Genomic DNA, 14860 nt, shown 5'->3' on the forward strand with positions numbered 1-14860 from the left:
TTGTTCTATAAATTAAAATATATATTTATGAGTAAGTACTTATAGTATACTTATATTGTGACAAATCTATTATATTATTGTGGGTGTCTTTCATTTATTATTTTATTTTTCTTCAAATAAATATTATATTTGGAATAATAGATAAAAATTTCGTAAAATAATAATTATTATGCGTTAAATAATATGTTAAATAAGTGTAACATAAATTTCATACTCTTATCTTATTATGAGATAATAAAACAAAATTTCTATCTTATTTTAAGAAGTTGCTACATATTGTTTCTTTTATTCTGAGATTATTTATAGATTTAAAACATGGATAATTGGTTAATTAATACTGATGAACAAATGTGGAAATGGAATTGGACAGAATTATGTGGCTATCATGGAGGTATTAAACCTTTAAATACAAATACACATGATCTTGATGTTTGTTTTCAACAACTTTGTCTTCAGGTAATTCAATATCAAAAAACTTATATATATATGAATATTTATTATTATGTTTTTTAAATATTTTTCAGATTCCAGTTTTAACCTGTATTGCTATAATTTCTGCTTATCACTGTGGAAAAAGAAATGTATATTCTATACGTCATTATGGCTCTAATTATTTTATAAATTTAAGAATTATAATTACAATATGCCTTGTAATTCTTCCTATACTCAGAGCATATATTATTGTTACTAATACTGTTCTTGATCCATCAAGCGATAATTCTATACAAAAATATATTATGACTTCAACCAAAAAACCAGAATTATTTATGAATAGTTCAAATATATTACATCAAATTCAAGATGAATGGAATCATACTATTAACATTGCAAAATCAATCTTTTTTCCAAAGAACAGTATTCAAAATACGACACAATCTTCTGTTATTACTACTACACAAGAGTACAACCCAATATTTACTATAATCAAAAACAAAGTTACATCTGCCAAACCTATTGATTATCTTGTGGCAGGTACTGAGGGATTAGCATGGGTTGTTCATCTTTGTTTTATATTAAGCTTAAAAAAAGGAAGAGATTTTAATCCACGTGGTCCTGTTTCAATTCGGGCATTAATACTTCTATTAATTGTTATTTCTGCATTGCTGTTAAGAAGTCATATCAAATATAATCCTCAAAATGATGTTTTACCAAATTTATCATTGGGATTTAGTATTATTGTAGTCACTCTACTAATACTTTATGCTTTAACATTGATACCAGGTCACAGTAGTCTACGAGACACGAGATCATCTCAATATAATGAAGTAAGTCATAAAATGTACACTACATTAGTTCATAATATTATCAGTAATTAGTGTTTTCCAGTTGCTTATCAGTATAAGAGATTTCAAACATCTGTTACTAAATATATATTTGCTACATTACTAAATTGACTATGATATCTAAAATCATGAATTATTAAGTAAACACAGATATCATAAGTCAGTGAAAAATATGTTTATAGATAGGAGAACGGACTGCATTATTGAGTAGTCCTAATTCTTCCTATGTAAGGTTTCCTGAAGAACAGGACCCAATATATCTTGGGACTGCTATGGAGGATGCAACTGCAACCTCTAAGCTTATATTTCATTGGGTAAATTCATTAATGGAAAAAGGTGTTCATGGTTTATTAAATCATTCAGATGATTTATTTGACTTACCAGAATATATTAGCACTAATACAATTAATCAAAAGATTAATAAGCATTTGCAAAATATGGTAAATATAATAAAAATGAAAACAATAATTTTTAAATCCATAATAATATTATTATTCTATATATATTCTATATTATATATTATATATTATAATTCTATATTATAATTCTATATATATTCTATATATTATATATAATAATATATTGTAGACTGGTGATATAAATAATACAATGGAAAATTCTGAATCAACATCAGGAACACATGTTCGTATAATTACAAACAAAATAACTTTGTTTAAATTATTACATAAATGTTTTGGTTGGGAGTTTTATTCTGTTGGAATATTAAAATTTATTACTGACTCCACTTTGTTTATGGGACCATTATTACTAAATAAATTAATTGGTTTTATTGAAGATAAAAATGAACCTATCATGTATGGATATTTATATGCATCATTAATATTTATAAGTGCTTTAATAGGTAAGTATTAACAAAAGTAATTAATTTTTTATGATTTTTAATATTTGTTGGAATCTGCTAATAATCTTCTTATTTTATTTAGGAGCATTTTGTAATACTCATTTCACATTTTGGATGTCTGTAGTTGGTTTAAAAATTCGTTCTACTGTTATAACATTACTATATAGAAAAATTTTGCATTCTTCAAATGTACAACTTAAACAACAATTTAATTTTGGTGAAATTGTTAATTTTATGACTACGGATAATGATAGAGTTGTTAACAGTTGTGCAAGTTTTCATGCATTTTGGAGCATACCATTACAGGTGATTCTTTATTATATTATATTTTAACATTAAAAAACTATTCATGTTTTTTTATATTTTTATATTTTATATTCATATTTTATATTTGTGTGTTTTTCAGTTAATTATAACATTGTATCTTTTGAATAAGCAAATAGGAGTTTCATTTCTAGCTGGAATTACTTTTGCAATAGTACTTATACCTATAAATAAAGTAATAGCAAATCAAATTGGAAAATTTAGTACAAAATTAATGGAGTGTAAAGATCAGAGGGTTAGACTTATAGGGGAAATATTGCGTGGAATAACTACCATTAAATTAAATGTGTGGGAAGACCACTTTTTACGAAATATATCAAGTTAGTATACTTTGAAAAATACGAATATATTTTTGATTATTCATTTTTATATATTTTTTTTATATTTTTGATCAGAATTACGTGAAAATGAAATTAAATATTTGCGTGGTAGAAAATACCTTGATGCTTTATGTGTCTACTTTTGGGCAACAACACCTGTCTTAATTTCCATATTAACATTTGCTACATACGTACTTCTTGGAAATAAACTCGATGCAAAGACAGTATTTACTAGTATGGCATTATTAAATATGCTAATAGCTCCATTAAATGCATTTCCATGGGTTTTGAATGGTCTTACAGAAGCTTGGGTATCACTTAAAAGAATTCAGAGAATGTTAGATGTAAGTTAAAATTGTATTTTATGATTTTAAAAATTATTGAAAAGTATTAATTCAACTTAATATAGTTACCAGATGCAGACATGTCATCATATTATTCAGAATCTCCATCTGGAATAGATTTAATGCTTCAAGATGTAATATTTAGTATAAACTCAGATTCAAATATAGAACAAAATGGTTTTAATGCACCTAAAGATGTCTTAAGCCCATCTGGTAGTTCAGAATCTAAAAAAACTATCACTTTTGAAAATAATGATATTTTTAATCTATATGACATTAATATTACAATTCCAAAGGTAATAATAGAAAGTAATTAGTATTTTAATCATATTAAATGTTATAAATTATACATTTTATTTTAGGGACACTTGATTGGTATTATGGGAGAAGTAGGTAGCGGAAAATCATTACTTCTAAATGGTATTTTAGGTGAAATAATTAAAATTCGTGGTACAATAGCAGTAAATGATATTGAAAAAGGTTTTGCATATGTAAAACAAAATCCATGGTTACAACGTGGTACAATTCGAGACAACATTCTTTTTGGAAAATCTTATGATTATAATAGATATAAGTAAGTATTGAATTATATAATATATGTGTATAAAAAAAATATATATATATTTTTAAACAAAATTATACCATAACAGGAATATTTTAAAAGCATGTGCTCTGAGTGCTGATTTAAATTCTCTACCTAAAAAAGATTTAACATTGATTGGAGAAGCGGGAAACACATTGAGTGGTGGTCAAAAGACAAGAATTTCGTTAGCACGTGCTGTGTATGCCGACAAAGACATTTATTTATTAGATGATGTTTTGGCGACTTTAGATCCAAAAGTTGCTAGTTATATATTTAAACACGTTATTCTGGGTTTATTAAATACTAAAACAAGATTATTATGTACTCATCAGACTCGATATTTAATGTATGCAAATTTAGTAATAGAAATGTCAAAGGGTAGAATCATCAATCAGGGTAAACCAAATGAAGTTTTATCTGATTTAGAAGATTATTTGTTATCTTCAGATTCTATAGAATCTGAATTAAATACTATTTCTATAAGTGATTTACCAAAAGAAATATATCAAGCAGATAAAGATGAAAAAGATCCTTTACTTGATGAAGAATATAAAGAAAAAGGCAAAGTACGATTTGGAGTATATAATTGTTATATAAAAGCAATAGGTTACTATTTAGCAATTTCAATAATTCTTTCGATGTTCTTAATGCAAAGTTCGAAAAATGTCACGGATTTATGGCTATCTTATTGGGTTACTCATGTTAATACAACTGTAACTAATATCACAGATAGCACAAAAACTTTGCGATTAGAATATTTTTTTGATGATTATAATATGAGTACTAATTATTATCTAACAGTGTATACACTTTTGGCTATCTTTAATACATTATTCACATTAATGAGAGCATTTATGTTTGCATACGGTGGAATTCAAGCAGCAATTTCTATACACAAACAACTTTTAAAGATTGTAGTTCGAGTAAATACATTTTATAAAAAATATTTGATAACAATAAAAAATATCAAAACAAAATTTACAGGATATTTTTTTTTAGGCTAAAGCTGTATTTTTTGACATACAACCATTTGGTAGAATTCTAAACAGATTTTCATCAGATATATATACAATTGATGATAGTCTTCCCTTTATTGCCAATATATTATTTGCTCAGTTATTTGGTTTGATTGCCACAGTTATTATTATAGCTTATGGATTACCATGGATACTTTTGGTATTAGCACCATTGATACCAGTTTATCATTGGATTCAAAATCATTATAGGTATATTGATTGAATATATATATATATATACATGTCTCAAAATATGTGTTATTTTAACAATATTTTTCAGATTAACATCAAGGGAGTTGAAACGTCTATCTAGTGCTGCACTTTCACCGTTATATGCAAATTTTAATGAAACTTTACATGGATTATCTACCATTAGAGCTTTTCGAACTGTAGCTCGTTTTAAACAAGAAAATGAACTCTTGCTAGAAATCAGTCAAAAAACACAATTTGCATCATTTGCTGTCAGTCAATGGCTTGCATTAAGATTACAACTCATTGGAGTGGCACTTTTAGCGGGAGTGAGCAATATAGCAGTTTTACAACATCAATATAACATTGCGGATCCTGGATTAATAGGTCTCGTTATTACTTATACATTATCTGTGACTGGATTATTATCTGGTGTGGTAAATGCATTTACTGAAACTGAAAGAGAAATGATTGCGGTTGAACGTGTAAAAGAATATTTAGAAAATGTTCCTATAGAAACTATAAAAGGTGATAATCCACCATATGCTTGGCCAAGTCAGGGTGTAATTGAATTCAGAGATGTTGTTTTAAAGTATAGGTAATTAATTACACACAATTAATTGAAATCTATTATTCAGTATTATAATCAATGTTTAAATCTTTTAGAGAGCATTTAGTGCCATCTCTAAATAATATATCATTTGTTACAAGACCTGCAGAAAAAATTGGAATCGTTGGACGTACAGGTGCAGGAAAAAGTTCTTTATTTAATTCATTATTTAGATTAACGGAAATAAATTCTGGAAGCATATTAATCGATAATGTGAATATACAAAGTTTACAATTGAATGCGATAAGGTATTTTCTGACATATTAAATTAATTATTTTGATTTAAAATATCTATTTACGAGCAATTAAAAGATTCAATAAAGAATTAAATCGTTTCAGATCTCGATTGGCTATTATACCTCAAAATCCATTTTTATTTTCGGGTACGATTCGAGAAAATCTTGATCCATTAAATCAATATCCAGATTTGCTTATATATAAAGCATTGGAGAAATGCAAAATTCATTCGTTGGTTTATCGATTAGGAGGGCTTGGTGCTACTTTGGATGAAAATGGTAGCAATCTTAGCGCAGGTCAAAGACAATTGTTCTGCTTGGTTAGAGCAATTTTACATAATGCTAAGGTATTCGTCAATTTTTTTCAATTAAACATTCTACATTTTGCATTATTTTCAATTATTAATTTTTTCTTGTAGATAATCTGTATCGATGAAGCAACGGCAAATGTTGATCAAGAAACAGACAAATTTATTCAAGCGACAATAAAATCTTCCTTCCAAACTGCTACAGTATTGACTATAGCACATAGAATAAGAACGATTATGTACTGTGATAGGTATGTTAGTTTATGATTTATAATCAAAATAAATATGTTTAATTGTTAATGTATTTTTTTCACTTAGAGTTCTTGTGATGGGAGATGGAGAAGTTCTAGAATTCGAAGAACCAAATTTATTGATTCAGAATATTGATTCCCATTTTTATCATTTGGTGAGTCAAGAATTTTCAGATAACGAATGAAAGTCGTGATTATGTACTGTATATATCTTCCGATTAAAATATTTATTTTTTTTTTACGCGAAACTTTTTATAAGTGTATAGTTTTATAATATATCATAGTATTAGTTATTTTTACTGTATATATAATGAAACGCGTATTACGAAATCTGCATTAAGAAATCTGCATTAAGAAATCTGCATTTTGTCTTATAAATTATAATTATTTTCATACGATCCTATGAGAATTGTATCTTAATCTATAAGGATATAAACAATGTATTAATTTAGTAAACGTTTTATGAGATTGTGATAAAATATGAAATTTATTTGATTCGTTTATTATATTTAAGCTTTGTATTAAATCAGACTACCTCATTGTAAGTTATTGTAGTAGGTAATATATGTAAAAATTCGTCGAAATCGATATATCCTTTTTTATAACGATCTAATTCCTTAAATATAGTTTGCCACACTGTCAATGACACTTTCAAATCCACATTTTTGCTTGCAGAATAGAAATCATCCAATACTAAATATCCTTTATCTGCAACGAAGCATTTTTAACGAAGCCGTTTAAAAATTGAGTTTTTTTTTAAAATAATAATCGATACCTACAATCCTTATCCAATAAAGTGAATAACACTTCCGCATTAACGTGTGGATCATTTGCATTACTTTTCTTGGACACGCATAATTTAAACTCCTCGAATGAGATTTTATCGGTAAATTGAAACACTTGTTTCACTTCCGTCTGAAAATCAGGATAAATCGTTTTCAGTTTTCAAAAAATCGATTAGCTTTTTAAAAAGATATAATTTTACTTTTTCCGGACGGCATCCAAAAACAGCCGTCATCGCTATCTTGTATTCCCGTTTGCTCAAAAATCCCTTTTTCTCCGCATCGGCATAATCAAAAGCCTATAATTTTCAAAATTTTCGCAAAGTTGTCGTTTCACTATACTCGAAGCTTTTAAGCTTGAACTTTGATTTTACCATTTTCGCGCGATCCTCGAAACAATTCGGTAGCATCTCGTCCTTTCTGAACGTATCCCACTAGAAGGGGGAAATTTTCTTGAACGACTTCCATATTAAGCGATTTGATGAAAGCGGTTGAAAGGTGTTGCCGGTAGTCGTGTAACGCGAGAGAGAAGGAGCGTATCGGTGTTTCACGCGAGAGAAGCTCGACCGACACGCATTATGTCGTAATTAAAGCGGTGACTCTCCTTTCAACCTCCGGTATTTTGTAATATTCATCACGGAGCCAATTAACGCCGCCGCGGGACACGTACACGCGGCCGTGTGCGCCCGATGACATAACGCGTCTGCTATATCCGGCATTCAACCGGCATTTTCGCGGCCTCTGTCATCGTTCTCCGCCGCTGAAAACTAATGAGCTGTAACCCCGCCTGATTTTACGTTCCGTTTTTTAATTACCCGTCATTTAAACTCGTTCATTCCTTTCCTTTTTTTCCTTTTCTCCCCGCGTATGCGTACACCGCGGCGGAACGCTATTATTTTTCACGCGCGCACGACTCGATGAAACGTGCAAAACTGGCTGCACAGGGACTGCAGAAGCATTTTATATATGACGTTAATGATGTACCGCGTTTAGCACGATCGCCTATCATCATTTTTTTTATAAATGCGACATCGACGATGATTCAACAAAATTTTTATTCGCGAATTCTCGTATTATTCCTTTCGCAACGATGGAAAGAATTTTAAGGATAAAAAACGTGTTCTTACGTGTAACAGCATCGTTCAGAATTTCTACGATTGGATTTACGAAGCGGCTTCAAATCGAATCGATGATCGATGCTGAACGATAGACGCTCTTTTGTCAAGAAACCGCCGGCTTCCTTCTCTCGGGATACGTTCGAGGTTCGTGCCCTTTTGAGAGCGACGAATTAAGTAATTTTCGTCTAATTCTTCGTCTCGTCGCGATTCCGAGGCGGCGGTCACAGATGGGAATCCAGCTTGGCGGTCGCGGCCCTGTTTTTTCCCCGCCCTTTGTGGAGGAACCGCCTTTGAAACATGTGTGCTTCCGGCGCAAAAGCATAGGCAATTCTTGGTTGAAAGGCCGAGCCTTACGGGTGGCGTTGTGTCATTGGCCGATACTCTTCGACAGCCCATATAATGTGTGCGTACGCAAGGAACGTTTATATTTCAGTCATAAAAGCTCATAAAGAATAAATTTGCGGTATGGATATTTCAACCATAAAGCGAGAGTTTGCACCGCTGTTTGTACACGCTCCGTGGCGAATTGAAATAATATTGAAATGAATTTATAGCTTCCGTACTGAGAAAAACGTCCGAATGAAAAAAATATATCTTCTGTTCCTTTGACCTGATTTCCTGTCTAAAAATTCCTTTCCGTTTCGAACGTTCGATAAAAGAATTTCAACCAAGTGTTAAGTTAAACGCGTTGCATTTCCTGTAATCAAATGAAAATTTCTCGAGAATTCGCGTGAACAGATTTTCCTTAAAAAAAAAAAAGAGGAAAANAAAAAAAAAAAAAAGGAAAAAAAGGATTATAAAATTATATAATAAATATATATTTGAATTTAATATATTTGAAATTTCATCTTGGATGTGGCTCGTCTCGTGACACAGTCGGTACACGCAATAGCCCTTCGCTCTTGCGCGTCTCGGTGGGTACTCGAGGCTTGAAGCACAGTCACTAGCGTAGGGGGCTACCCTAAAAGTGCACCTATCAAGGGTTGGTTTCAACGAGCGTACAGCCCTAGACTAACCCTTGCTATCGAAGAGACTGCGCGGCCGCCCTTCGAAAACTAGTTCGGGTTTTGTTATCGAATCGTTTTTTCGAGTTTGCGGGGAAAAAAAGGAGAAATGCGCGTCGTCACAAATCGAATATAAAAATATATGCGCGTTGCATACTACGATCTGCCTACAGCATGCCTTTAATATATCAATGCGTAATTTAGGATACGCGTGTTCCATGCGTGATTCACCGTCAGAGACGAGAACGTCTGTCGAATATTTAATCAATGTAAGAATATACGTCGTCTAATAGGCATGGAGAAAATTATCTGTGAATTAATAACACGGTAACCATGGCGCTTCGTGTTTGATCTCTACGGGTTGCCGTCAATACGGCGCGCTCTCTATACATGTGTAGTAGCGAGGGGGCGTCTAGGCCTTCACCCTTGAAGTTACGCGGAAAATATGCCAATGTTGTTTGAATGAGGGGTCCCGGGATGGATAAAAGTAAGTAGGCGACGGTGATTGCCGGCGAACATTAAGGAAAGGAAATGCGGCCGGCGATCGCGTATATGCGCCTCCGTTGAACGATTTCTCGCATGGAGAAGAATAGAGAAAAAAAAAAAAAGAAGGAAAAGAAAAAGCGTGATCGCAGGACACGTTTGAAACGCGCTCTCTTCCGTCGTGGACACACGCGCGGGATGTTAACCGACTGGCTGATTACACGGCAACGGACCATATATTTGCATTAAGCCGCAACTCACCATAACTCATTACGTCCACAATTCTCTTTCGTCAGTCGGCAACATGTTGGCCGCATAAATCACAATTTGCCCTCTACTGCTCACAGGTGGACGCGACTAGCTATACTCGAATCCACGAAAACATTCGCTCGATTGTCATGCAAAGTCGAAACGACATAGGATCGTCGCACGTTTAATTGACTTTAACATCATCCGCGCTCTCGATAATCAGAGTCGTGACAGATTTTTAACGCGGGACGAAAACGTGAAATACCCGATTCCGGTAAATTTAGTTTCGATAGATCGATAGATATATATTTTTTCATCATCGTAGACGAGGTGGTCGATTGTCGATCGTATCGTTGGCCTCTCTTGGTCGGTCATGTCGCGTACGACTTTTGGGAATACAATTTGGGATAGGCGGTGGCGAAGGTGGCGCGAGACGACGAGTCGAGAGACGTCGACGCGGTGTGGCGCGTTGCGACAACGGTGGCCGTGTTTGTAGAACAATGTCCCCGCGGTATTACTAGAAATAAAAAAAACGGGATAGACGTGTCACCAGACGAGTGTAACGCCTCTCATATTTCCATTAAGTAAGGCAAGACACAGCCGGATAACGGATATAACGGGCGCGAGCTACGGCTTTTACCGTGATTAGTGCACGATGCAATGGGAAGGTTCGTAGGGTATATAGAGGTGCGTGAGAACGTTCTTGCATATTGCACGCATATAGTATAAACGCGTTTGGAATATTACGCGGCCGCGTACGCACGCTCCTCCTGGCAAAACGTCCATGGATTACGATACGAAGTCTAGCTCGCCCGTATTGGGCTCCTCCCCTGGGAAAAACTTTTGCACCGCCCTGAAATTTTGCTTCTTCTTCTATACGTATCGTGTGCTCGTCCGTTCGCTATCAAAACACGCACTTACACATCGGTTGGATAAATGAGATCCTTCGACGTTGAATCCATTAAGCCGGGATTCGGTTTTGCTCGCGACAAGCATCTTTAATAACGTTCGTGTCTCTGAATGTGAATACGGCCGAGGAGGAGAGGGAGGAGGTGTACATACCTCCCACCTTCTTTGCGTTATATTTTCACGCATAAAACCCTTATCGTTTGCGTAAGTACTATTATACGTTTGCAAAATAAAAAGGGGGAAAGAGAGAAAAAAAGAAAGAAAGAAAGAGGAAACCAGAAATGGAAAAGAAACGATAGGGAGGAAAAAGGAGAAGAAAACGTAACTTCTGAATTTCAGTCAAGGATCGTCGAGACGAGGTTTCGGTGAAACACATTCTATACGCGTGCTCTCTCTCTTTCTCTGTGTCGCGACACGGTCGTGCTCGCATTATACGGTCTGTCGCGACGAGAAATAGCGGAGACACGAAGGTGGCGGGTCTTCTACATTTACTTCTGTTCCGTAGAATCATTACTACGTCCCGAGCTAAGCCAAGCGTACGGGCGCCTGTTGACGGTACCCGTTGATGCGTTAAAGGGGCGAGGAGATAAGTTTTTTTCGCGAATTATGAAGGCGCTCATTCATTACGTGTTCCGTAATTGACGAGTTGTACGGAAGAGGATGGAACTGGATATCAACAACGCTCTCTTACCGTCAAGACTCTATCTTACCCGTAGTAACGTTATTTTTTTTCTTTTTTTCCTTTCTTTCTTTCTTTCTTTTCTTTCTTTTTTTCTTTCTTTCTTTAAACATCTCCATTACCGATCAAAGAATCTCGCTTACAACGTTCAATGAAAATTTTCTCGAAACTCGAGGGAGTATATTATTCGAGTTATGATAACAAAGGTAATTAAATAGAGAGGTCAAAAGTAATATTTGCCGCGGCAAACGTTATCGTACTCGGAGATTCGATTTCGTAATTCATTAGCATAAAATTTCCGATGAGCTATGCTTTGTTCACTCGACATTATAATAATTTAACCGAGAGCTATCGAACTCCCGGGAGGGGGAGGGGATCGCAATTGCCATGGACTGCAAAATTGGCTTCCACCTGATGCGAAATAGATGCAACTCCGAGCGCACCAAGTCCAATTCGTATCGTGGCAAATGCGGCAATAATTGGATTTCCGTAGGATCAATTGATAGAAAAAGCTGTTACGCGATACGTAAAATTTAATAATCGTTCGTTCGTGAATCGAATAATCGAAAAAAATCGAAATTTTTTGAGAGACGAAACACTCGCCTTTACATTAATATATTATTATTTGGAAAGTTTGGACGAAACCTCGTCCCTTTGCTCTTCCTCTCGAACGTTTCGTCCCTCATTTACGAGCCTTTATGCGCTCGTAAAACCACGCCAAGCCTCGTTTCCCGAATTGATTACTCTCACCCCGGCACAACGTTATCCCTTTACCTAACGGGTCACTAATTAAAAGCAGGGGAAAAGTCGATCGATCTTCTCACGCGACGATCTTGAAACAGTATATCCGCTTGCTCGATTCCCGGGATATATACAGAGGAGACGCGTTCGGTGGTTTCTTCGTCGTCGATGGGGGAGGGGGGTTTCTTACTCGAGCGGACATTTACTCGTTACTGCAGAGCACGTACACACACACATACACACACATACACTCTCTCGTTCGCTCTCCTTCTTCCTCTTCTTTTTAATCACTCTTGCCCCGACTCTGGCGTATCTGGTTTCACCTCGCCTCTTCTCTTCAAGCTTTCCCGTTAAACGAGAGCTGACAAAAACACGTGTAACTTTCAATTGGCTGTGCAGCCACTCGAACATTCTCGACGGGCCTCCTTAATTGAGTTAAATAAATTTCGCTCTGTCTACCATGTGTGTCCACAAAGTAGGACCAGCCTTCGTGGACCACGACACGCATCGGTGATCGAGCAATGGTAAGACGAACCCACCCGTTCTGCTCCTGTCGTGTTGTTGCAAAGGGTTGTTGGAATTGAGCAGGGGTGGGAGGGAGAGAAGGAGAGGAGGGAGGAGGGAAAGGGTGTGACGAAGAATTCGATAAACGAATTCGAAGGAAATTTATTTACCTAGGCCGGGGTGCTCGGTGCTCGAGCATTCACGGTCGAGCGAAGTAGAAAAAAAACCGGTCCGGATCCGTCCACTCGGCTCGGCTTTGCTCGGCTTTTAATAAATATTTAAAGGTAGTCGCGAATTATTTTCTCGAACTGAATTCGCCACGATATTTCGAGCCGTTAATGCGGCCGAGGTCTGCATTAAAGCATCCTCAATATCGGTAACGGCAACAGGTCGTTACGGTATCCGGATAAAAAAGGAGTAACGACCAGAAGGGAAGAGGGTGTGAGGAGAATTGGAGGAAAGCGGAATCTGTCTAGCTGGCTGGCTGGCTGGCGGAGTTTCCGCTCGGAAATATAAAGACCTCCCAGGTTTTTAATGGAATAAAGATCCGGGGAGGAAAGTACCGATTTCTCTCCCGTCGGCGGGATTCTCTCTCGCTTGTGAACGAGATGTTATTATTATTATTATTATCACGGGGTCGCGTTAAAAATATTGCAACGTTTTCGTCGTTTCGGGGAGGGGGGAGGGACCCGTTTCATTTAGTCGGACGATTCAGACGGAAGATGAGGGATTTGCCCCTTCGACGAACACCAACATCCTATTCTTTCCATCTTCGCCACCGGTGGATCCACGAGGAGCGATACGCGTCAAGGGGGAAAATAAAACGCGCGTTCGTAATATCGCAAAAAGCGAGATATCGTTTAACGTATATATATATATATATACATACATACGTATATATATATATATATATATATATACATAACATAACATATATACATAACATAACATATATATACATAACATACATAACATATATATATATATACATACATACACACGTATATTTATGAGAGTAAAACGGATTGATTTGGGATGAAAGTTTGACATGGTTGGCAACGTAATAAAAGACGACTTTCAAGCAGGCGTTTACCACTTTCGAGGATTTTTCATTGTTTTTTTTCCCATGTGCCAGATGGCGACACTTTTTTCCGCCATGAAAAATGTAATCAATTTCAGACACCGGCACCAACGACAATTTTAATCACCGGCTCGATTATTCCACACCGTTTCCGGCGATGTCCACGGGGAACAGCAAGATCTACAGGAAGATCAAGAAGATCAATGAGAAGGACAAACGCATGGCGCAATTGGAGAAAGAGATCGCGAGATTGGAGAACGAGAATTCGAAATTGAAACGCGACAGTATCGGATACGAGAGTCGGCTGGCCGCTTTCAGTGGCGCGACGCGCGTCGCAAGTGAATTCCCTTCGTTGAATCGAAGCCTGCAACCTGAAACAAGCAAACGTGTCTCTTTGCAAAAGCCGGAGAACGACGATGACGACGACGACGATGTTGTTCAGACATCGAGATCGAAGAGCATATCGGACGAAGGGGCAAAGGCCAAGAAGAAAATACGTATGAAATTGTTAAAAAGCACGAAGAAGAAGGATACCAAGAAGTGAGGAAGATCTTGTTCTCCGTGGACTCGCATACACAAAATTCTACATATAAAGGGGATCAACATGACGTTGACACGATTCGAGAGAGCGACACATCGAATTATCGACAGGGGACATATTCACGCGATGGACTTCAATCTTCGACCGATCAAACTTTGAAATCATGTATCAAATTTAAATTTCAAAATTTTTCGTAGATATCGAAACGACGGAAGGCGATGCCAACCCAATTAATAACATGCCCTCAAAAACAAGTGATTAGAAAATATATTCGAAATGTACCGTGTTCTCAAAAAAATGGAAGGCGGGTGACGTGTCCAGAAGTTAAAAAATTAACAAGACAAGAGATCTCTACCTCGAAACGATCTCAAGTAAAATATCCGCAAGTGAGTGCCTGCGTGTCGAAATTATCGAAATGTATGCCAAAAACGTGTCCGGAGAGA

The 14860-nt window shown here is 35.5% G+C and overlaps 2 protein-coding genes across 4 annotated transcripts; one reads left to right on the plus strand and one right to left on the minus strand.

The window, feature by feature from the left end:
* Nucleotides 1–10: 10 nt before the first annotated feature.
* LOC122719830 (ATP-binding cassette sub-family C member 10) lies at nucleotides 11–6816 on the plus strand. Of its 2 annotated transcripts, XM_043946021.1 has the most exons (17): nucleotides 11–31; nucleotides 307–456; nucleotides 525–1265; nucleotides 1466–1723; nucleotides 1872–2145; nucleotides 2228–2451; nucleotides 2552–2789; nucleotides 2865–3133; nucleotides 3199–3429; nucleotides 3496–3707; nucleotides 3784–4639; nucleotides 4716–4942; nucleotides 5013–5519; nucleotides 5588–5779; nucleotides 5871–6114; nucleotides 6187–6326; nucleotides 6394–6816. In XM_043946021.1, exons 2-17 carry the CDS (start codon nucleotides 316–318, stop codon nucleotides 6509–6511), a joined length of 4872 nt encoding a protein of 1623 aa, XP_043801956.1. In that variant the 5' UTR covers nucleotides 11–31; nucleotides 307–315; the 3' UTR covers nucleotides 6512–6816. The 2 variants fall into 2 exon arrangements, with proteins under 2 accessions (XP_043801956.1, XP_043801955.1); XM_043946020.1 differs by lacking the exon at nucleotides 11–31 and having other exon boundaries at nucleotides 112–456.
* On the minus strand, nucleotides 6763–8003 carry LOC122719832 (EF-hand calcium-binding domain-containing protein 11-like). Of its 2 annotated transcripts, XM_043946025.1 has the most exons (5): nucleotides 7924–8003; nucleotides 7483–7875; nucleotides 7312–7407; nucleotides 7106–7241; nucleotides 6763–7034 (listed from the first exon to the last, which is right to left on the minus strand). In XM_043946025.1, exons 2-5 carry the CDS (start codon nucleotides 7516–7518, stop codon nucleotides 6853–6855), a joined length of 450 nt encoding a protein of 149 aa, XP_043801960.1. In that variant the 5' UTR covers nucleotides 7519–7875; nucleotides 7924–8003; the 3' UTR covers nucleotides 6763–6852. The 2 variants fall into 2 exon arrangements, with proteins under 2 accessions (XP_043801960.1, XP_043801959.1); XM_043946024.1 differs by having other exon boundaries at nucleotides 7483–8002.
* Nucleotides 8004–14860: the final 6857 nt, after the last annotated feature.

Source organism: Apis laboriosa, unplaced genomic scaffold (genome assembly GCF_014066325.1).
Source record: "Apis laboriosa isolate Shangri-la unplaced genomic scaffold, ASM1406632v1 scaffold9_cov152, whole genome shotgun sequence".
NCBI lineage: Eukaryota > Metazoa > Arthropoda > Insecta > Hymenoptera > Apidae > Apis > Apis laboriosa.